The sequence below is a fragment of the Sphaerodactylus townsendi genome, linkage group LG17, assembly GCF_021028975.2.
Source record: "Sphaerodactylus townsendi isolate TG3544 linkage group LG17, MPM_Stown_v2.3, whole genome shotgun sequence".
NCBI lineage: Eukaryota > Metazoa > Chordata > Lepidosauria > Squamata > Sphaerodactylidae > Sphaerodactylus > Sphaerodactylus townsendi.
Genome location: NC_059441.1, coordinates 18,269,540 through 18,293,315, shown reverse-complemented (window position 1 = coordinate 18,293,315; position 23,776 = coordinate 18,269,540). Strand labels below are relative to the sequence as shown.

The following is a 23,776-nucleotide window of genomic DNA, read 5'->3' as shown; positions in this document are numbered from 1 at the left end:
CAAGTGAATTTTGCTATTCCACACAGTAAAATCCAGATGCAAAGTGGATTGAAAGTGCATTATTCTGCATGAGCGGAAGGGGGCTCAGACATGCAAGCTTTCCACAACCAAGGTGGGTTGTCTGTGTGTGTGTTGGGGGGGAGCGGGGTCCAAGGCATACATTCTCTCACCTGCATTCTACAGGTGCAGTCCTCCAGCGGCTGCACCCAGATATCTGCCTGCACGCTTTTACAAAAGTCCATTATCTACCTCCCAAATTTTTGTCCTCCCCTTTTGTTCGGATTAAGTCAGTGCACATGGTCCTCCCTTCCCCATTTTATGGTCACAACAACCCTGTGAGATAGGTTAGGCTGAGAGTGGGCAACTAGCCAAAGGTAGCACACCACAGTAGCATCTCAGAGATCAACAAGACTTTCAGGGTACAAACTTGGCAGAGTCAAGGATACCTTTGTCAGATCGTTGGACTCAAATCTTGGAGATAAATTTCTGAACCTTTCCCAGAAGCCATCTTTCACCTCTTTCACCTTCATAACCAATTACAGGAAGGCTTCTACAATTGATGTGGTGTAGTAGTTAAGAGCAGGCGGATTCTAATCTGGAGAGCCACGTTTGATTCCCCACTCCTCCACCTGAGTAGCAGAGGTTTATCTGGTGAGCCAGATGTGTTTCTGCATTCCTACATTCCTGGTGACCTTGGTTTAGTCACAAGTTCTCTCTGAACTCTCCCAGCCCCACCTACCTCCCAAGGTGTCTGTTGTGGGGTGAGGAAGGGAAAGGAGCTTGTAAGCCACCTTGAGTCTCCTTACAGGAGAGAGAGGTGGGGGTATAAATCCAAACTCTTCTTCTGTTATGAAACAGTTCTACACTGGGAATGTCAGGCTCAGATCAAACAACTTGCAAAACTGCAGCGTCTTTAACCATGGTTAATTTGTGAAACCAGGAGTAAGTTCACACGTCATCACCCAAACCCCGTTTGCTTCACCAAATGCAGGCCCCATTGCCTTCTCGCTGTACCTGGGGAATGTTATCAGAGTGACTACAGCAGAAATTGCATAATGCAGAAAGTAATTTACAATCTCCCGTCCTGCTCTGGTTTTCCTTCTGCATTCTCTCCCGCAATGGTACTTACTTTTACCCTTTCTTTAGAAAGGAAATAAGCTGTGGCGTGGAGAACATCAGCAGCGTGGGTCGAATTGTGGTAAGAATTGGACGAGTGATAATTGGCTTCGATGATTTGCAGCCATGACCTCAGAGTCAATTCGGAGCAGTTGAGGAACTCACAGATCCCGAAGCGAGCAAACATTTTCAGACCAAGATAAACCAACGGCCTGGTGGGAAACGGAAAATGGTGATTTTTCCCCCCCTCCTCGATGCAATCACATTGCAAGCTTTTTAAAAGCCCAAAGGCACTTATCTGTTGTTTTAGGCCCCTTCCGCACATTCAAAATAATGCATTTTCAAACCACTTTCACAACTGTTTGCAAGTGGACTTTGCTATTTTGCACAGCTTCAAAGAGCACTGAAAGCAGTTTGAAAGTGCATTATTCTGCATGTGCGGAATGAGCCTTAGATTCAGAAATGTTCTGGTTAAGTGCATCTATTCATGTGGCATACAAAATGTACGGACAAGCTAAATAAAACTCTGGGGTGTTGTGGGGTATCCGGGCTGTATGGCCGTGTTCCAGTAGCATTTTCTCCTGATGTTTCACCCGCATCTGTGGCTGTCATCTTCAGAGGATCTCAGGAGAAACGTCAGGAGAAAATGCCACTGGAACACGGTCATACAGCCCGGAAACCCCACAACACCCCAGTGATTCCGGCCATGAAAGCCTTCAACAATACATTAAACAAAAGTCTCATTGCTACACAACAATCAAAGCATTCACAAATGAAACTTCCGGGGACAACTCAGCTACTGGCAGCTTGCAAGCAAAATCTAGCCATGTAATGCTATCATTTGATCCCTGGCCTGCCTTATCATTACATAGGGTGAAATTATCTTCCTAAACTGGCAGATTTTTAAAAGACAGCAAAATGTCAGCAAGCTGGCTTGTTCTTATATTCTTATTGCCAAGGGCAGAAGATACCATTTGTAGTTTCTTTCAGATCTCTGGAAAGGTATTCCCACCACTTCCAGTTAACAGACACAAAAAGGGTTAATTTTGGATGGGAAGGAAAATATGCAGCCCAGGCACAGAGGTGGCCCCTTTTGTTGCTGTTATTATTATATTAAATTTGATAGACCGCCTAATCCCCGAGGGGTTCTGGGACTAAGGCCGTTTTCTGACTGCAGGGACAGTCCCCAAATCATCTTTTTATTCTTGTTTGTGTGTTTGTGTCACTGGCGTAATGCCCATTGGGCAAGGTGGGCAGCTGCCCAGGGCATCACCTTGTGGGGGGCATCAAAATGCTGGGTTCGTTTTTGGGTATTTTAGTGGTTTTCCATTTCTGGCCTGCAGGGGGCGCAGTTTTTAGGCTAGCGGCACCAAATTTTCAGCGTATCATCAGGAGACTGTCCTTATGCTACCCCCCAAGGTTGGTGAGGTTTGGTTCAGGGAGTCCAAAGTTATGGACTCCCAAAGGGGGTGCCCCTATCCCCCATTGTTTCCAATGGGAGCTAATAGGAGGTGGGGGCTACAGTTTTGAGGGTCCATAACTTTGGTCCCCCTGAACCAAACTGCACCAAACTTGGGGGGTATCATTAGGGCAGTCTCCTGATGAGACCCTGAAGGTTTTGAGACTGTGCCTTCAGAAATGTGCCCCCCTACAGCCTGCAACCCCCATTGACAGCAATGCAGAAAACTCAATGCAGAACAAAGATTCTTGGGCAAATGTCTGGGATGTTCCTGCAGGGGGCGCATTTTTGGATGTATCGGCACCAAAATTTCAGGGTATCATTTGGAAACTGTCCTTATGGTACCCCCAAAGTTTGGTGCGGTTTGGTTTAGGGGGTCCAAAGTTATGGACCCTCAAAACTGTAGCCCCCATCTCCTATTAGCTCCCATTGGAAACAATGGGGGATGGGGCACCCCCTTTGGGAGTCCATAACTTTGGACTCCTTGAACCAAACCCCATGAGACTTGGGGAGTAGCATAAGGACAGTCTCCTGATGATATGCTGAAATTTTGGTGCTGATATGTCCAAAAATGCACCCCCTGCAGGCACCAATGTCCTGGTGCAAAAAAAATTTGGTCGTGGTGGAGTGGCCGCCCATGGGGGGAGGGGGGGCATCCAACTCAGGTTTTGCCCAGGGCTACAGTTTGCCCAGGGCTGCCTCGTTACGCCCCTGGTCTGTGTATTATACACACACACACACACCCTATTCTTACAGAAACCAATGCAGATTAGAACTTTGGTTCTCACTGTGGTTTTTTTTTTTAATGCCCTGGCTGTTTTTATATCATTTTATTGGACTATTTTATTTTGTGAGCTGCTCTAAGCAAGTCTCTGGAGAGGCAGCATGTAAATTTCCTAAATAAACAAAAATCAGCTCATAAAAAAACTTTCAAGTTTTCATCTCCAGATAGCTGACGACAGCTAAATTAATTTGTTCTGTTATTTGAATAATCTGCAACAGGCAAGGGTGTATCCCAACCCTTCCTCCTCATTGATCATCTTTTTAAAAAAAATGTGGTGTAATTAACTTGTTTTTACACTTGGTTACAGTTGAGCAACAATCAAATTAAGGAAGCAGCGTGATCCACGGCAGACTGCCTGATTTGGCCCAGAGATGATTCACTCACACTTTCAATCTCTGAACCAGTTTGGGTCCATAGTGCCACGTTTCCCAACAGAACTGTCCTCATAGAAATCATGAGGCAAAACCAAAGGGTTAGCAGAGAGGGTTCATTCATTGTGAACATTCTCCTGCCAGCCCTGATGGGACTCCTGTGCTATCTGCTTGCAATGAAATCCATTCAGATTTTCACATGTGAAAACCAGAGTAGCAGACCCTTTATTTTCCCTTTATTTTCCCTTTATTTTCCACATTGTGCGATCCTGTACCGTACTGTGCATGCCCAACGGCGATCCTGTGTATGCCATATTTCACTATTCTACTGTCCCCTCTACGAGGAGGCAAGGAAAAAATGCCTGTCATATCTGCTTCATAATATGACATATTGTACTGATAAAGTTTGTTGCGATAAATTATTACAAGGTAAGGAGATTATACTAAACAGGTAGAATAGTTCTGCTTATTCATTATGAAAAAGAAAAAATGAACTATTTGTTGTTAGTTTTCCGGGCTGCGTGGCCATGGTCTGGTAGATCTTATTCCTAACGTTTCGCCTGCATCTGTGGCTGGCATCTTCAGAGGTGTATCACAGAGAGAAGTCTGTTATACACTGTGTCCAGTGTACAACAGACTTCTGGACACAGTGTATAACAGACTTCTCTCTGTGATACACCTCTGAAGATGCCAGCCACAGATGCGGGTGAAACGTTAGGAACAAGATCTACCAGACCACAGCCACACAGCCTGGAAAACTCACAACAACCAGTTGAATTCGGCCATGAAAGCCTTCGACAATACAAAAAATGAACTGTTTAGCTATTTCTGTTTGATGTATTGTCGAAGGCTTTCACGGAAAGAATCACTAGGGAGTTGTGGGTTTTCTGGGTTGTATGCAGGGGCGTACCTAGGCAAACTGGTGCCCGGGGACAAAACCTGAGTTTGGCGCCCCCCCCCCGGCCCGGCGTATCGGCGGCCACCCTCCCCCACCATGACCAAACAATGATTTTTTGTACCAGCTCACAAAATGCCTCTCACTCCCAGCAAAACATACATGGCTCTCTCCCCACCAACTCTTTTCCTAATTTCCTAATCACAACAACCCTATGAGGTAGGTTGTTAGCCTGAGAAACAGCTCCAAGCCAGTGCAAGTGGGTATTAAGCATGTAAATCTCTCATACAAATCAACCCCCAGCAAAACATTTACCAAAACAAAATGTCAGCATCATCTTCTCAAAAAACAAAAATTCTTCCAGTAATCCACCCCCAAACAGCATCACTTTAAATGGTGTTTCAACTAGGGAGCTCAGATTCTTCTTTTAAATCTACCTTAAAGGGAGAATCTGGGGTCTCCTGTTAAAACAAAATTGAAATTGATGCTGTTTGGGGGTGGATTCTCCCCCACCCTGAAACAGCATTACTTTTGAGGGTTGAGATTCAGTGATGAAACAAATAGCAGATTAGGCTGAATCTGGGCAAATTTTGGGGCACATTCGGACAAAAAATTGTCTGATTTCATGTCCTGCCCAAATAATGAACAAATGCCAATGCAAGGTATTTGGGCTTTGGGGGGAGTATTTTGGTGTTTTTTCAGCCTGTAGAGGCCAGCGCATTTTTAAAGCTAGAGGCACTGATGATTTCAGAGCATCATCCAGAGACTGTTCTGATGATTGCCCACCCAAGTTTGAGATGTTTGGTTCAGGGGAAGCAAAGTTAGGATGCCCAAATGGAATGCCCCTCTATCCCCATTGTTTTCAATGGGAGCTAACCTGAGATGGGGCTACTCCATTTGAGGGACTGCAACCCTGGTCCTCCTCTGAACCTAACTTCACAAAAACTTGGGTAAGGCATCATAAGAATAGTTAACAGATGATACCCTGAAATTTTGGTGTCACTAGTTTTTAAAAAATACATCCCTTCCAGGAACCCCAAGAAATTTGCCCAAGATTCTTTGTTTTGCAGTGACTTTGCTCCATTGTAGCTAATGAGGAATTTCTGAAGCAGGCTGCACATTTTTGAAGATAGAGGCACCAGACTTTCAAGGTGGCTCCAGGAAGCCCTCCTGGTAATAGCATCCAGGCTTAGAGACCTTTGCTCTGAGGGTCCAATTTTATGGGCCCCTAAAAGGCTTATTTTGTTTCCCTGCTCCTGCACATGAAGCCTGCTGGCTGAGTTCTCTCAGAACTTCTCAGCGCCCCCACCCACCCCCAAAAGCAAAGCTCACCAAGCTTGGATGCTATTACTCAAGGCCCCCTGCAGGGCTGCTTGTGTGAGTCTCCTGAAAGGAACCAGCCAACTTTGCTAAAGTTTGCCTATGATGGCCGAATTCTGTGGGCATCAGGTTCACCTTCAACTCGGTGGCCACAGCATTTTCCTCTTCCACACACATTTTAGCAAATTTGGCTGGTTCCTTTCAGGAGACTCACACCAGCAGCTACAGGAAATGCCTCCACCCAGAGCAAGATCCCTACCACAGTGCCTCCTGTTGAAACCTCTACCACAGAGCCATCTGGGCATAACAGAAAGCCCCATTGAAGTCTATGGTGGGAAAAGTAATTTTTCCCACCACAGAACTTGCTGAAAAGCCTGGCAGATTCTGGGGAATGTCTGAGTGTGTAAGCGCTGGCTGCACATTTTTGAAGATAGAGGCACCAGACTTTCAAGATGGCTCCAAGAGGCCTTGAGTAATAGCATCCAAGCTTGGTGAGCTTTACTTCTGGAGTGGGGGGGGGGAGTTGAGAGAGTTCTGAGAGAACGCAGCCCACAGGCTTTCATGTGCAGGAGCCGGGAAACAAAATAAGCCTTTTAGGGGCCCATAAAATTGAACCCCCAGAAGCAAAGGTCTCCAAACCTGGATGCTATTACCAGGAGGCCCTCCTGGAGCCACCCTGAAAGTCTGGTGCTTCTATCTTCAAAATGTGCAGCCTGCCCACACTCAGAAATTCCCCATTGGCTACAATGCAGCAAAGTCACTGCAAAACAAAGAATCTTAGACAAATTTCTTGGGGTGCCTGGAAGGGATGTATTTTTAAAGCTAGTGGCACCAGATTTTCAGGATATCATCTGTTAACTATTCTTATGATGCCACCCAAGTTTGGTGAAGTTATGTTCAGGGGGACCAAAGTTATGGTCCCTCAAAATGGGTAGCCCCATCTCAGGTTAGCTCCCATTAAAAACAATGGGGATGGGGCACCCCCCTTTGGGGGTCCATAACTTTGCTTCCCCTGAACCAAACATCACCAAATTTGGGTAGTATAATCAGGACAGTCTCTGGATGGTACCCTGAAATTTTGGTGCCGCTAGCCTTAAAAATGCGCCCCCTGTAGGCCGAAACGTGAAAAACACTTTAAAACTTTAAAAACACACAAACGACCCTGAAATGTTGGCGCCCCCCCACGTGACCAAATGGGGGGCGCCCGGGGACAGAGGGTACCCCCTGTCCCTAGGCAGGAACGCCACTGGTTGTATGGCCATGTTACACAGCCATACAGCCTGGAAAACCCACAACAGCCGATTTCGGTTCTATTTGGTATGCTTACATTAACGATACATATATGGAAAGTGCTGGAGTATCAGGGAGAGATTTGAATCTGCTGTTGTGATGCAGATTTTTTTGCTGTATTGGAGAACTGTATTGTATTTGGTCATTGAACGTAAATAAAGCTTACATTACATTACACTATTCAACTCGGAAGACAGCTGGGTTAGGAGGGTACCAGCCACAAAACAGCCTTGTAAATATTTCTTCCCCGAAGTCACCAGCCTGCTCTCTTAGAAATTAATTCACTCTGGCGACCAGGAAATGGGCTCTTTACAAGCCTGCCTCAAATATATCAGAAGTGATCTAGTGACAATAAAAATTATTATTACCTCAACTGCTAAAGGTAATTCTCAGTTGCTGTTAGAAGCTGCTGAATCTGCTAGAATCTGCATTATTATTATTATTATTATTATTATTATTATTATTATTATTATTATTATTATTATTATTATTATTATTATTATTATTAATTTATTAATTTATTAATTTATTAATTTATTAATTTATTAAATTTAATAGACCGCCCTACCCCCGAAGGGCTCAGGGCGGTTTACAAAACAATCAACATTTAAATACAGCAAATAGTTTCAATTAAAACAATAAATAAATTAAACATTAAAACATTAGCAGCAGTGATCTTCCACAATTAAAATAAGTAGATTTTAAGGGCACTTTCACACATGCAGAATAATGCACTCTCATTGAAAGTGCATTGGAAGTGGATTGAAAGTGCATTGGAAGTGGATTGAAAGTGCATTATTCTGCATGTGCGGAAGGGGCCCATGTCTGACACTGGGGTGCTAACCCAGCTTAGGGCCTAAAAACTGATAGTAACTTGTGCACATGCTGCCTTTGATTACCAAACCTTTTGTGGGTCGCTGCTTCTAATTCAAAGATATTAAAGTCCCAGTATTCTTCGTTTTCCATCGCTTGTGCTATTCGTGGTGGTATATCATTAAGGGAGATAGGTGAGATTAAGCTGCCTGGAACCTGATGAGTTTCTAAGGGAAAAAAGACAAAAATGTTACCAAATTATCAAAATTGAAAATGTCACCCAAATTGTTTTGAATGCATCAATAGCTTTGGTTCAATATACCATATATACTCGAGTATAAGCCAACACAAATATAAGCCGAGGCACCTAATTTTACAAAATGGGAAACTTATTGACTCAAGTATAAGCCTTCGAACTTGACTCAGTAGCAGCTAAAAACAGAAGATTTGGGAGCATGATGAGATAGAGTTGCTTAACAGAGTTTGCATTAGGGATGAACAGCTTTCCAGCACTCTAGGAACAGAAATGAACCACTGTTTTCCTCCACATGTAGAATAATTCTGGGATTCATAGCCATGCCAGCCTAAACTTTGCTCCAAAAAAAGTCTTTGTCTTCAGCAACATCAGTATTTGGCAGTAAACTACTGTATGAAGAATTGTATTCATCTAGAATGCAATGCACCAATAACCCTTAGGAGAGAAATGCCTCGGTTTCTTTTAACACACACACACACACACGCCCTAGTTGTAATGCTATGCAGGCTGTTCTTAAAGCTTGTTTTTACAGCTCTCTGGTGAGTTAGAAAAAAAAGCAGCAACATGCTTACTGGATCCCCACAGCAGCCCCAGCTCCGGCTGCCGTCTTGGAATTACCGTATATACTCGAGTATAAGCCGAGGGGAGATTTTTCAGCATAAAAATGTGCTGAAAAAGTTGGCTTATACTCGAGTATGTACAGTACCTTATCCCACATGACAACTATCTGATTTCTGTAGTCATTGTTAAAAATTGTACAGTATTAAAAAAAAACCTTTTGTCATGATTTATCATAAAATTAGGTCTTTATTTCTAGCATAAGAAACGCTGCCACAACAATACTTACGTTTTGCTGATAATATATACTCATTCCCAGATAGTCTTCGTAGACCATCCTGTTTAAGAAACAAAATTAAATGAACTGTTGACATGTGTATTGTCGAAAGCTTTCACAGTCAGAATCAGCCGGTTCACCACCAAGAATCGGTCTCATCCCCTTTTAAAGCTACCTCTGATGGTGGCCATCCTGTGGCAGGAAATTCCCCAACGTCATTACTTATTTAGCGAAGGATTCTTTTTGTCAGTCCTGATCCTATTGCATCAATTCCAGAGGGTGTCCCCACTGGGAGAGGGAGAAAACACTCTCTCTGTCGTATATCCTTGACCAAGGAACGGTACACTCCTTCTGGCTGGTATGGTCATCCTCTTCCACCGCAGCTTCGGGAGGACACACACATGGAGCAGTGAAGGAGGTAGGGGACACCCACCTAGCCAACCAGATCAACTGAATCAACCCTGGCGTTCAATGGGGTGAAAGATGTCGCAGCCAGATTGCCCTTAGGACTCTATCGGGTGTGGCAGCTAATTTCTTTTCACTTTTAGATGGATAATGTTTCTTTCATTCGTTTTATATATCTCAAATTTCTTATGCATTTTTTCTGTATTTTTGTAATTTAAAGTATTTCATATTTTACAGGTCAATGACCGTAAATAAACATTCATTCATTCATTCATTCATTCATTCATTCATTCATTCATTCATTCATTCATTCATTCATTCATTCATTCTCTCTGTCCACTTTCTCCACCTGGGCACAATTGTATAAACCTCTATCCTGCCCTGCCCACCCCCAGTCATAATCTTTTCTGGACAGGTAACCCCAGACTCATCAGGGATTCTTCATAGGGAAAGGGCTTCAGCCACTGGACCATACTGATTGCTGTTTTTGGCACAGGGCTCATCAGTTTGCCTTGTTGGCTGGAGGAATCTTGGCAGGTTTCACCGGCCAAGTGGGCAAATGACTTCCATGTTTAAAAGCAGGCTTGACGGTTCAGCCAAAAATTGCAGAACAACTTCTGGGCACACGTGCATCTTTGCCCTCAAGTGTACACGCCACTGCCTACCCGGGATAACAGCCATCGTTTCCTAATGTTACAGGATAAAGTCAACAGCAGATCTGAAGGCGATAGCTGCTTTGAGTCTATTCCTGCATCAAGCTTCTATTTTAAGGACGATAGATCAATTAGTCTGGAGCTTTGCGAACCTGCAGGGGGAAGTGAACAGGATCTGAAGGCTGATTTAACAATGACTTCAGCAGGTTGCGGCCAAAGTAGAGCTTTCAGCGTCCGCTCCAAGAATCCAGGACTGAATATTGTCAACATTAGCATTTAAACATTTTTAATACGCAATATACTTTGCAATGCTTAAGTCATCCTTCGTTCGTAAGAAGTGATTATTCTGCCAGATGGTTGGCAATGCACGAAGTGAAGGCACTCCAAATTAAATATCATGAGATTCTCCCAAAGAACTCAGGGCACTGCAGTAGGGTACAGACCCTTAACCCAGGCGCTCTGAGCTACAATTCCTAAGATTCTTCCCGGAGAAGCCGTGACTGTTAATCTGGTTACGTTTTGTACCATGGCCATGCTTGATTGGTAAGTCCTTCAGACTTTAGAAATTGGTAACATGCCCCCCCCCCCCACTAAGCACCCATACAGTTCAATTTCAGTATAAGCTTCCTTGTGAGTCTTTGAAAAAAAAATAATAATTTTACTTTTGAAAGGCAGCCACAGGATTGTTTTATTCCAGGAGCAGGGTCTTTTTGGTAGCTGCCTCTCATTAATCACATACTTCTTGGTCACCCTACTTGCTTACCTCAGCCGAAGACTGTTAAAGATATTTGTTCTTAACTCTGAATATGACATGGCATTATGAATGCAACATTCATTGATAAGTGTAATCTTGTGGCAATTTTCCTGCTACTAACAGTGATTTTGAATGGCTAGTTGTCATTTTACTGATGGTTTCAAGCCTCTTCCGAACATGCAGAATAATGCACATTCAATCCACTTTCACCATTCCGCACATGCAGAATCCACTTTCACCATTCCGCACAATCCATTCTGCACATGCAGAATAATGCACTTTCAAACTGCTTTCAGTGCTCTTTGAAGCTGTGCGGAATAGCAAAATCCACTTGCAAACAATTGTGAAAGTGGTTTGAAAACGCATTATTTTGCGTGTGCGGAAGGGGCCATTGTTTGAAAGTGGATCTTGCTATTCCATACAGTAAAATCCGCCTTCAAAGTGCATTGAAAACGGATTGAAAATGCACTATGCTGCATGTACGGAAGGAGCCACGTGTGTGTGTGTGTGTCTTTTAAGATTTTGGGCATTGTTTTTAAAGTTTTAACCATCCAATGGTACTAAAATCTGAATAAACATTCCGGGAACTGGCAGACCTAGTCAGTTTCTCTCCTGCCCCCTTTGGTAATTTTTTTATTTCTCTATTTGCTGCATTTAAACCCTACCTTTCTCCCCAATGGGGATGCAGAGCAGTCTCATAACAACCCTGGGAGATTTATTGTACGTGACTGGCCCAAGATCACCCAGTCTAAGGGTCTGTTACTCCAGGCCCACCATCACCCAGCTTCTGTAGCAGAATGGAGATTCAAACTAGGGTCTCCCAAATCCTAGTCTGGCATTCTAACCACTACAGTATACCGTCTCTCTAAATAAGGAGACAAAACAAGTCTGTCTAGGGATCACTAGGGGCGTTTCATAGCAGAGCAACATTTGAGTCAGGTTATACTAGGCCAGTGATGGCGAACCTTTTTGAGACCAAGCGCCCAAATTGCAACCCAACCCCAGTTATTTATCGCAAAGTGCCAACCCGGCAATTTAACCTGAATGCTGAGGTTTTAGTTTAGAAAAAACTGGTTGGCTCCCTCTTCCTCCGCCCCACCCGCTTGAGCAGGGGCCAGCCTGCTCTAGCCTCCAGCAAGTCCCGCGCGCACCGCTCTGTGCCTCTCTAGCATCTCTGCCTCCTCTGCCCCCCCCCCCTCAGGCAACAGCCACCCGGAGCACAGGCACCAGGCCCGCCAGCCGAGTCCTCCCTTGGTGCACGCACATCGTGCTCAGAGGCACAGGTCAGCCTAGATGTGTGTGTGCATGGTGTGTGTGTGATTTTCCACCCCCCACATGATGAACTCTGTGTGTGCGTGCCCCCAGAGAGGGCTCCAAGTGCCACCTGTGGCACCCGTGCCATAGGTTCGCCATCACTGTACTAGGCCTAAGCTGACGCACTAACTGTTAGCAACTAAAACCGGTTTCCACTTACCGTCATCAAGCCTCCGACAAGGTCACTTGTATGAGGGTCTTCATCTTTTGTCCCAAGCTGCGGAGAGTATAGCTCAGTGGTCCTCAGAATCTCAAGGACTCGATCTAAAGCTTCAGCTACCGGCATGGGACTGCTTTCTTGTGCAGCATTGATTATATTTATCACCTAAGTTGAAAGAAAAGGACGGACACGTGAAATTTCCTTGCACTGAAGCAGATCACTGGTCCATTCACGGTCAGGACAGTTTTTGCCAGTTCATCTGGATTCTACAGTGATGGAATCCCCAAGTTAGCAAGCCTAAATGTTTAAGTGAATGAACACAACAAGCTAGCGATTCTCATGCCCAGGAAAACATATAGATGTTGTGCAACAGCACAAAGGAAAGAAGCTCAAAATCTATAGGTGATCGATAGAAAGGAACTCCACAATGGTATCTTACCTTAGTAATAGGTGCTTCAATAGTCATGGAATGTATCCTGGCCATAGACGAGTGCCTTCTCTGTGAACTACCTATGCAAGGGGAGAAAATAGAATACATTGTGAACCCATCAGAAACCTGGATGCCGGCACGTCTGTCTTGATGGCTCACCTGCCAGACCTATTATATGAGACAACCTAATACAATGCAGCTCTTCAGTAAGGATTTGGATGCCCACTGACATTTGCCCATGCCAAAAAAAAGCCCAACGAACATGACAACTTGGAAAGGGCAGAGGCATATATAGGAAAAATGTAGCCTGGTGCAAAATCTGAGTTTTCCATGTCCCCCACCCCGCTCCTCCGGATGGGTGGCTGCCCTCCCCCACCACAACCAAATGGGGGTAAGGAGGAGGGGTGGGGGGGTGATTTTCCACCCCCCCCCACATGACTAAATGGCCACAGCCCAGGGACATTTGGCCCCATATGTCCCCCTGGGCGTACCGCCCCTGGGAAAGGGGGGTAAAGGAGCAGCAGTGGTGTAGGAGGTTAAGAGCTTGTGTATCTAATCTGGAGGAACCGGGTTTGATTCCCCGCTCTACCGCCTGAGCTGTGGAGGCTTATCTGGGGAATTCAGATTAGCCTGGGCACTCCCACACATGCCAGCTGGGTGACCTTGGGCTAGTCACAGCTTCTCGGAGCTCTGTCAGCCCCACCCACCTCACAGGGTGTTTGTTGTGAGGGGGGAAGGGCAAGGAGATTGTAAGCCCCTTTGAGTCTCCTGCAGGAGAGAAAGGGGGGATATAAATCCAAACTCTTCTTCTTCTTATATCATTTTTATTTTTGCAAAGAGTGACTATGTTTCAATGACAACTCTCTTTTGAGCAAATGAAATGGTTTTTCACCCTAAGGCAATGGCTGAGACTTAAATTGATAAAAAAATAGCAGCAGCAACAAGCCTTTATTGGCATAGACAACAGTACAACAATAGTAAAAAAACTGATTTAAAAACATATACAGTACAGGAAATAAATGTTAAGTGGAGGGAAATCTACTGGCATTTAGTAATTTCCAGGAGAAAGTCTGCCACTATCATACAGAGAGAAGGATCAGGATTGTCTAGCAAGTAGTGTAATCTAAATAAATCGGGGAGATCAGGTAAATGTAAAGGAGTAAGATTCACATACTTGGATCTGATTTCCTCGAATCTGAAACAGTTTAGTAATTGGTGGACCAGAGATTCAACTGAGCCATCATTACATGGGCACAAAAAATAGGAAGTGGTGGATTTTGAGTGTTTTTTTCACTGTATACAGGCAATATATATGAGAGGAAGGGGCAAAAAAAATCTGAACCCAATGCTCAGCATACATTATGCAAATTCATTCCAAGGTGTGTAATTTATCTTACTTTGCATACTGTTTACCATTTCACATTATTTATTTTGGCTTTGGTTGTCACCAGTATTATCAACAGAAGCAATGAGGTCTACACAATATTGGGGCCTCAAACTCTTTGATACTGCATCTATGCACTTTCAAGCATATCTTTGCAGTCACAATGAAATAAATGAAGAGGCACAGAATGACTTAATTGAGTCATTCTGCCACAGGGCCGCATTCTTTTTGTGTTCGAGTCTTAAATGCTTGAGGAGCAGATTTTTAAAAAGAAATTTACTACTTAAGATCTTCTGGGTTGTATTACTAGCTGTACATGCTTCTCTAAAGGAAACTGTCATTAACAGGGAAGTAGTTTTCATGAAAGATCAGCAGTAGGGATTTTTAAATGGCGGCAGAACAATTGCCCAAATGGTTCAGAAGTACTAACCCCAAATCACTTTTCTGAATATGTAATTATTGGGGGGGTTTAGTGGCAGGTACATGGCTTAAGAGCCAGGGTGGTGTAGTGCACTCTAATTTGGAGAACCGGGTTTGATTCTTCGCTCTGCCACTTGAGCTATGGAGGCTTATCTGGTGAACCAGATCAGCTTGTGCACTCCAACACATGCCAGCTGGGCAACCTTGGGCTAGTCACAGTTCTTTGGAGCTCTCTCAGTCCCACTTATCTCACAAGGTGTTTGTTGTGAGGGGGAAGGGAAAGGAGATTGTAAGCCCCTTTGAGTCTCCTTACAGGAGGAATATAAACCCCTCCTTACAGGGGGATATAAACCCAAACTCTTCTTCTTCTTCTTCAAAAGCGGTGGCCTATTTTGAAAGTGGCAGTGACCAAAGCAAATTCAAGGCCGATTAACCTTGACAGTATCTGTACAAGACAGCAAATATATTGCTAAACCAGGGGTAGGGAACCTGCGGCTCTCCAGATGTTCAGGAACTACAATTCCCATCAGCCTCTGTCAGCATGGCCAATTGGCCATGCTGGTAGGGGCTGATGGGAATTGTAGTTCCTGAACATCTGGAGAGCCGCAGGTTCCCTACCCCTGTGCTAAACTGTTTATGATTGTGGTTGAAAGTAAGTATGTTAGCTGCCCTGAGCCCAGCTTTGGCCTGGAGAGGGCAGAGTATTACATTGAATAAAATAAATAAATAAATAAATAAAAAGAAAATCAACAGGGGTATGACGTACCATCGCTGCCCCGAGACGTGGTCGATCGGACGTCTAAAGAACCTTTCCTTCTGTCTTTGTGTCTACAAGACTGGATATCTGTAGAGACCATCGAGTCATCTTATTATTGCAGCACAATCTTTTGAAAGCCTGTCAGGTTGACAGCCCAACGGCACTCTGGGAGGCTTGGGCTTCAATGTTACTTCAGCCAAACCCGTTGGTCTAGACTCAATTGCTGTGTTTTAGAGCAGCTTCAAGGGGAATGGTGCCCCGGCCAGGACAGTCAATAGAAATGCCTTACGCTGCCTGTTTGCTCAAAGACTTATGTGCTGCAAGGCAGAGGCGTACCAGGGGAAAATGGTGACTGGGGCAACACCTGTTCCAGTGCCCCCTCCGTGCCCCCCACCCCACTTACCCAAGTGCTGCCGCCCCCCCCCCATTGGAGCGGAGGCCATGCCTGCCTCGCTCGGGGGGGGGGGCGCATAGGCCCATGGCTTGCCAAGTTGTCAGCGCTGGGTCCTGGTGACTTGGCAAGCTGTGGGCCTGCCAGCTTGGGCACCTCTGGAGCGAGGCAGGCGCAACCTCCTGCCGGAGGGACATATGCAGGCCCCCGCTTGATCACATCAGGGAGTGCAATTTTGCCCTCCACTTGATCTACTGGATCGTGCCTGGGGTCAATTGACCCCCTATGTCCGTGGTGGCGAACCTTTGGCACTCCAGATGTTATGGACTGCAATTCCCATCAGCCCCTTCCAGCATGGCCAATTGGCCATGCTGGAAGGGGCTGATGGGAATTGTAGTCCATAACATCTGGAGTGCCAAAGGTTCGCCACCACTGCCCTATGTCCTTCTGATAGATTTGTCCCTGCTGCAAGGTCCTCTTAGGGGTGCAAATGTGTCTGTGTTTGGCTGCCTCCTAAGCCCCAGCTCCAAGCCCTATCTTCAGGCAAAGGCCCGCAGTTCTAGCCACGCAAAAAATGCCATTTTTAGAAAGATTTTGATGTGAGAATATTTTGCTTTTAGTTGGTTTGGATACACTAAAACCAAGCTCCCGCCTGAACAGCTTTCATATGAGAAACTTGAAGCATCGTACCTGTCTGGGACTCAGCCTGAACACGTTCACAAATCCTTTCGGCCTACAAATCAACAAGAGAAAAAAAGGGTAATTAGCAGGTGTGCCAAGGTGACCTCAGAACAGGGCTGCCAATTTCCAGGTGGTCAGAAAAACACTCTCTTTGCACCAACCAGCTAGCAGTACCCTAGTACTGAATAACACAAATTTATCTTCCACACTCTACGTGTCTTCCAAAACCAGTTCAATCATGAAGCTCTGACGTCAGCAGGCAAAGAGAGAATTGCTCTCCTGAATGATAATTACAAAGGCACTGGAAAGAAAAAAATGTGCTTTCCAGGAGTTTACAGAACCGTATTCTTCGGACCAGGAAGATAGCAAGATCAGGTCTGAAACCAGTGGCCAATTAGTCTGAAAGGTTATTGCTCTAACATTATTTTGTCTGAAGGATTATTGGTTTAATATTATTTTATATATGAGGTTGCACAATAGCCTGTGAAGACATTTATATGCTTTCGGGGAAAATTATAAGATGGGGAGCATCTACAGTAGTGATTTTGATGTAGTATTGATTAAACTAGTTCAATCAATCAATCAGAACTTTATTAGGCATCAATAGTAGAAGCTAAATAACAAACCAAAATGTTTGAAGTCTATTAATTCATGAATACATTACTTAAAAATTCGGCTACCAGCTCTATTATCTCAGCTGACCGATTATCCAAAAGAAAACATACCCAAAATATTGTAGGGCAATCCCTAATGCGAGAGGGTAATATATTGGAGAAATCAGGTCTATAATGAGCACGTTTAGGGCAAATACATAAAATATGTTCTACAGTTTCAGTAGCGTTAAAACAGTAAGAACACAACCATTCTTGAGGGGGTATCCTCAAAAAGCACCCATTAAGAAAGGCAGAGGGAAAGGAATTGAATCTTGCCCTACTGAAAGGCCATCTTTGTTTAGGATTTATCAGTTCTTTTAAATAGCATGCCATCTGGACTCTCTCTAAAACAATACCATGATAAAGAGGGGTTCTTGATTGAACTAGTTTTGGAAGACATGATGAATGTTAAGGGTAAATTGGTTTTAGGATTGTTCAGTGCTAGGGTACCACTAGCCAACAGATGCAAAGTAGTGTTTTTCTATTTTTCTGTTGCACCTTCCTTATTTGTTTATATTGTGTGGCTGGAGATCTCCTGGAACTAAAGTTTGGTTACCCTGGAGAAAAGGGCACCATTGGCAGGTGGACTCTATGACATCATAACCCTGGCTAAGCTCCACCCCCAAATTTCCCAACCTGGAGATGGCAACTCCAACTAGGAATTATATACAGCTCAAAGAAAGCAGCCTGTCGAGTCCTGTTTACCTTATTATTGTCGTTGCACGCGCTGCTAAGTGACACATAGTGTCTAATTTTTCTGTGAGGAACAAACGGGAAACATATATTAATTTTATTATCTGCTCAAACCAGTGAGTTCTGATTTAAACTCTGCTAGGAAATAAATTCAGACAAGCTTGATTGGGTAATGTAAACTACTGTTTTGCGATACAGACTGTTGTGGGAGTAGAACCCTGGCCCAAGAGGGTTACTTGGAGGATCCTGTCCAGGATGAAGATGAAAGGCCTTGCCCCATCCTTCTGACTGAACAATACCCTACTGTTGCAACCCCCCCCCCCCTTTTAACTTTATTTTAAATTTATATCCCACCCTACCCCAGCAAAGCTGGACTCAGGGCGGCAAACAACAACATCAACCCATAAATATAAATAACTCAATAAAACCATGCAACAGCTATACATCTTAATTTAAAACCTCAGTCATGTAAACATCTATAATTTAATCATCCTGGCAATATAAAGTCTTTGGGCTTCCCTGTAATGAAAATAGGGAGGGGACCGCCACACGGGACCACCTCTCAATAAATACACAAAACTGAACCCCCCAACCCCCAAATAAGGAGATCTTATTTTGTATTATTTAAAACATCCATTATATAAAATATTTAAAATATTTAAAACATGTGCTTTAAAGCGGTTAATTATCTACAACTCAATAATAAAACCAACCTGTAAAAAAAAACTGAAAATGAAATAGGAAACTAACCAAATGGAGCAAGATTCAAGACCAGTAGTGAGTATGGTATAGTGGTCAAGAGCAGCGGACTCTAATCTGGAGAACAGAATTTTAAACACACACACACGCACGCGCACGCGCGCGCGTATATAAGCCAGTGCCTCTCATTATCACCCGGGTGGCATGAACTCAATCTGAGCCTTTCCTTCTGCAGTGGTGTAGGAGGTTAAGAGCTTGTGTATCTAATCTGGAGGAACCGGGTTTGATTCTCCGCTTTGCCGCCTGAGCTGTGGAGGCTTATCTGGGGAATTCAGTTAAGCCTGTACACCCCCACACACGCCAGCTGGGTGACCTTGGGTTAGTCACAGCTTCTCGGAGCTGTCTCAGCCCCACCCACCTCACAGGTTGTTTGTTGTGAGGGGGGAAGGGCAAGGAGATTGTAAGCCCCTTTGAGTCTCCTGCAGGAGAGAAAGGGGGGGATATAAATCCAAACTCCTCCCCCTCCTCCTCCTCCTCCTCCTCCTTCTTCTTCTTCATGGGACAGTCAGTTGGCCCAGCTTGTGGTCAACAAGATCCAAGCCAGGCCTTTAAACACTGTATTGTAAGAAGAAGAGTTTGAATTTGCATCCCACCTTTCTTTCCTGTAACTCCTTAGGTGGCTTACAAGCTCCTTTCCCTTCCTCTCCCCACAACAGACACCTTGTGTGGTGGGTGGGGCTGAGAGAGTTCTGTGACTAGCCCAAGGTCACCCAGCAGGAATGTAGGAGTGCAGAAACACATCTTGTTCACCAGATAAGCCTCTGCCACTCAGGTGGAGGAGTGGGGAATCAAACCCGGTTCTCCAGATTAGAATCCACCTGCTCTTAACCACTATACCACGCTGTGCAGTTAGGCCTGATAAATCTAGTATACAAGTTTATGACAAGGGGAAACAACTCTCAAAATGTCTGATCTTCTGCTTGATAACCACAGGAAGTCTAGACTGTCCCATTTGTTTCTGTAAATGTGTCAACGAATCCAAAAGTCCACACGACACCTGGGATTTATACACTTACCCTCCCTGTCCGATGACAGGTATTACTTTCACATTTTGCTGAATGCTCTCTCCATTTTTCTTTTTGGCATAATATGTTCCTTGACATTCCTGTGGATGGGATTAGATTAGAAGATCAGCAAGAAGAACAACCATTCGTAGGTCTTGCCTGCATTTATTCTCTCTGAATTCAATACTATTCCATCTTTCTGGCCTCACTCTACCCCTGATTTGATTGTGTGTTCCTGCATTGCAGGGGGTTGGACTTGATGGCCCTTGGGGTCTCTTCCAACTCTATGATTCTCCCTCTTCCCTTTTTCCTCAAGTATCCATTGCAATATTATTGTTCTTTTCCTTCCTTTGAGAGTTTTAATTGGCATGCCCTTCCATTTCGGACTGGTTCCCCCGTTGTTTTAAAGGGCCATCGAGTTCTATAAATGGGGGGTTTCATGGTATTGTATATTTTAATAGTATGAATTTTTATTGGAAGCTGCTCTGAGCACAACTAGCTGGGAAAGTGCAAAGTGGAAGTCAAACAAACAAACAAATATTCCAACACCAAAGAAAGAGACTGGGATGTCAGGGTTTTGTCGAAAACAAACTTGAGGCATTTTGAAGGCTGCGAAAGCACCCTATTTCAGTGGTGGGATTCAGCCTATTCGCACCAGTTTGGTAGAACCAGTAGCTAATTTTTTGTCTAGTTCAGAGAACTGGTTGTAAACCCACCTCTGAGTCCTTTCAGAACCGGCTGTTAAATTATTTGAATCCTACCACTGCCCCATTTATTCACCTTCCTATCCAATATCAATACTCCACGGCATTGACCCTTCCCTGAATTACCCCTTGCGCAGCTTCCCTGCCTGTCCCCTCAAATCTCTTTCCTCTTCTTCACCTTGCTTTATCTGATCTGCTCGGCACCTTCATCCCAAGGTTGACTCAGATCAAAACCGCACAAGCATCATAAAACACAGGAAGGTCAGGATGCGACTGCAAACAAACTTTCTGCGTGGCCAACAGATTCAGAAATTCTGTGCAAACATGTTCAAAGCTGCCCTTTTCTGCAGTGTGGCAGGCTGAGATTCTCTTGGTGGGCATCTTGAAAGAGCTCTAAGTAGCACATGGGAATGAATCCCTTCTTGCGCTCTGTTTTGAACAAACTTCAAAAGGCTTCCTTCTTCCAATCCCATTTTTCTATCAGATTTCCTCTCGGCATTGTTGAGATGTCACAACGAACCTCTGCTTGACAGCGACACAGCTTGTTTTCATTTTCACAACCCAAAACATCCTGACTTTTGAAGCCTCCTTTCAAACTCCAGAGAGGCTTGGCCTCTGAATTTAGGCACATCGGCAAACAGGGGATCGCTTGCTCCTGACAAAATTAGGATTTTAAACTGCCACTGTTGGGAGAGAGACTGAGGTTCAAATCTGCACTTAGCCACAAATCTTACTGGATGGCCTTGGTCAAGTTTCTCTCTCTCTCTCTCTCTCTCTCTCTCTCTATCTATCTATCTATCTATCTATCTATTTGATATACCGCCCCATCCCCAGAGGGCTCTGGGCAGTGTGCAACATAAAAACGATATACATAAAATCATTAAAACATAGTTATCATAAATGTCATTTAAAAGCAGCGAATATTTCCTAACCTAGGCATCCCACGAAAGCCAGTGCTCAGCCTATCCTACCTCCTAAAGTGCGACATCAAAAATCTACTGCTCTGAACCCCTTTGTGGAAAGTGTGAGGACACCAAAGGTGACAGAGAAATGTACCATATAAAATCGCTTGGTTTTACTGTTTTGGTCAGACTGAAAACACCACTCTTGCTCACCCAGCAAGTTAGAACACACTCCAGGGAACAATGTGACACTTGTATGCGCATGGCCAGATGCAAACAGTGGCAACCAGAGCATTCCTTCTCCCGATCAGGGCTCTGATGCACACACCGTGAGTCATCACTCCCTTACGCTGGACTCCTGGTTGCATAAATGTCAAACTGCACATGTCGCTCGTGATTCATTACAGCGTCTTCACCCAACGCAGCGTCGAGAACCGGGTGCTTCTTAACACGGCATTCGCTGTCACCCAATTATTTAACCTGACTCACTTGGGGGCTACGAGTAAGCTGTGACGGACAGGCACATGTCTTTGAACAGACAGCCAATTCAGTAGTTTTGTTTGCCAGAACTGCAACAACAGTCTCCTTGTGTTATTGGATGCTCTGGCTGCCTGTCAAGCTTCCCCCCATCAGAAGCACTGGTCCAATTACATCATCACAATAGAGGGTTCTAGACCTTCCTTTTTGTTTGGGTGAGGAAGTCAGATAAGAAGCAAATGCAAAATATAGAATTATATGCCTGCCTCAAATACAGAGGTGGGATCCAGCAGGTTCTCACCAGTTCCCGAGAGTGGGTTACTAATTATTTGTGTGTGCCGAGAGGGGGTTACTAATTGGATCTGTTTTTCCATTAGAAAATCCATTAGGTCCAAAAATCATAAAGTCCTGCTGTTTCCTATGTGGCTGGTTAGCGAAGGTAGAAAACGGGATAATTCTCCCTGTTGGGCTGTTTTAAAAACATGTTTTAGAAATATGGTAAAGTTCCTTGTTTAAGGAAAGTATCCTTCTTTTGATTTCTAGAAACAAAATTAAGTATTTGAAAGTATTAAGTATTTGACAGGCAGTCAATTAGAGGAGAAGTAGTTGTTTCTATTGGCAGTAGACGATAGGACTTGCTATAATGAGTTTAAATTATGGACAGAAAGATACCAGCTGGAAATTAGGAACTTTTTTTTACAGTAAGAGTTTTTTGCAGTAACAGAGAAATTATTAATGCCCCGCCCCTGGAATGCCCGGCCACACCCCCGTCATGCCCTGCCCAGCCCCATTGGCGCTACGTCACAGTTTGAATCCCACCACCATGGGAACCTGTTACTAAAATTTTTGGATGCCACCACTGCTCAAATATGACCCTGAATTGTGCCACTCTAGGTGGCCACCAAGTTTGTTTGCATAAACTAGTTTGGGCCAAAATAGACGTGACGGCCGTGAGGCCACCACCGTAATTCCAAAGTGGTTTAAAACACCATGAAGAAAAAGAAGAATTTGGATTTATATCCCACCTTCTCTCTGGTAAGGCTTACAAACTCCTTCCCTCCTTCTTCCCTCAACAGACACCTTGTGAAGTAGGTGGGGTTGAGAGAGTTCTTGAAAGAACTGTGAAAGCCCAAGGTCACCTGGCAGGCTTCATGTAGAGGAGAAGGGAAACAAAATTGGTTCACCAGATAGGAGTCCACTGCTCACATGAAGGAGAGGGGAATCAAACCTGGTTCTGCAGATTAGAGTGCCCCGCTCTTAACCACTACACCACACTGCTCTTCTTCATTTTCAAGTGCTGAAACAGCTGGTGTGTATGTGTGTGCGTGTGCGTGGGGGGTGATAGTGCAATAGTTTTATCACTTGATAAGGTGCGGGAAGGGAAGGACAAGAGTACTGCTGCCAGTCACGCTGTGAGTCAAATCAGGCTAAGGTCCTGGCAGTGTTTTTAAACCACTTTAAAATGGCAGCAGCACCCTTCAGAGGATGCCGTCGCATCTAGTCTGAGACCTTGTTCCCCCCAAGTAGCTGTAATGCCCCTCTTGCCACCCGTGAAAGCTTTGTGGTTTAATGTGCCAAATGTAACGCTTTCCACTGGTGCGCACAAACAGAACACCCAATTTGAACCTAAGGCCTTGTTTGCTTGTTATGCTCCAGTATGCAAATAAGCATAAGCATTTTATTGTCATTGTGCACGCACAACAAAATTTACAGCAGCATTCCTCGATGCACACAATTTCAGACTCATACCCCATCCTCACTTTCCCCTTCCTCCACCCATCCCTACACAGCCCCAAACACATCAACACGAAGCCGCGGAGTTCAGCATAGCCACAGCTCTAGAGTAGAAGCTGTCTCTAAGCCTCTTTGTCCTAGTTTTGATAGACCTGTATCGTCTGCCGGATGTTAACAGTTCAAAAAGTGAGTGTGCTGGATGAGACGGGTCTCTCAGAATATTTTGGGCTTTCTTTAGGCTTTGGGAATTATAGAGTTCTTCCAAGGAAGAAGAAGAGTTTGAAGAAGAGAAGAAGAGTTTGGATTTATATCCCCCCTTTCTCTCCTGCAGGAGACTCAAAGGGGCTTACAATCTCCTTGCC

General features: G+C 44.5%; 1 protein-coding gene across 3 annotated transcripts in view; it reads right to left on the bottom strand.

Moving 5' to 3' along the window:
• The window catches only part of PDE8A (phosphodiesterase 8A), a 148,005-nt gene that overhangs the window by 16,729 nt on the left and 107,500 nt on the right, over nt 1-23,776 (bottom strand). For 2 of the 3 annotated variants that reach the window (XR_007243243.1, XM_048481819.1), the window contains exons 9-17: nt 19,610-19,698; nt 17,847-17,898; nt 16,498-16,540; nt 15,426-15,503; nt 12,865-12,935; nt 12,426-12,590; nt 9,152-9,200; nt 8,140-8,275; nt 1,130-1,328 (exon numbers count right to left, since the gene is read on the bottom strand). Coding sequence is in view for 2 of the 3 variants with exons in the window: in XM_048481819.1 (XP_048337776.1) it covers nt 1,130-1,328; nt 8,140-8,275; nt 9,152-9,200; nt 12,426-12,590; nt 12,865-12,935; nt 15,426-15,503; nt 16,498-16,540; nt 17,847-17,898; nt 19,610-19,698 (882 nt within the window). In the remaining variant the exon portion in view is untranslated. The remainder of the gene's footprint in view (nt 1-1,129; nt 1,329-8,139; nt 8,276-9,151; nt 9,201-12,425; nt 12,591-12,864; nt 12,936-15,425; nt 15,504-16,497; nt 16,541-17,846; nt 17,899-19,609; nt 19,699-23,776) is intronic. The other variant, XM_048481820.1, reaches the window with a different exon arrangement.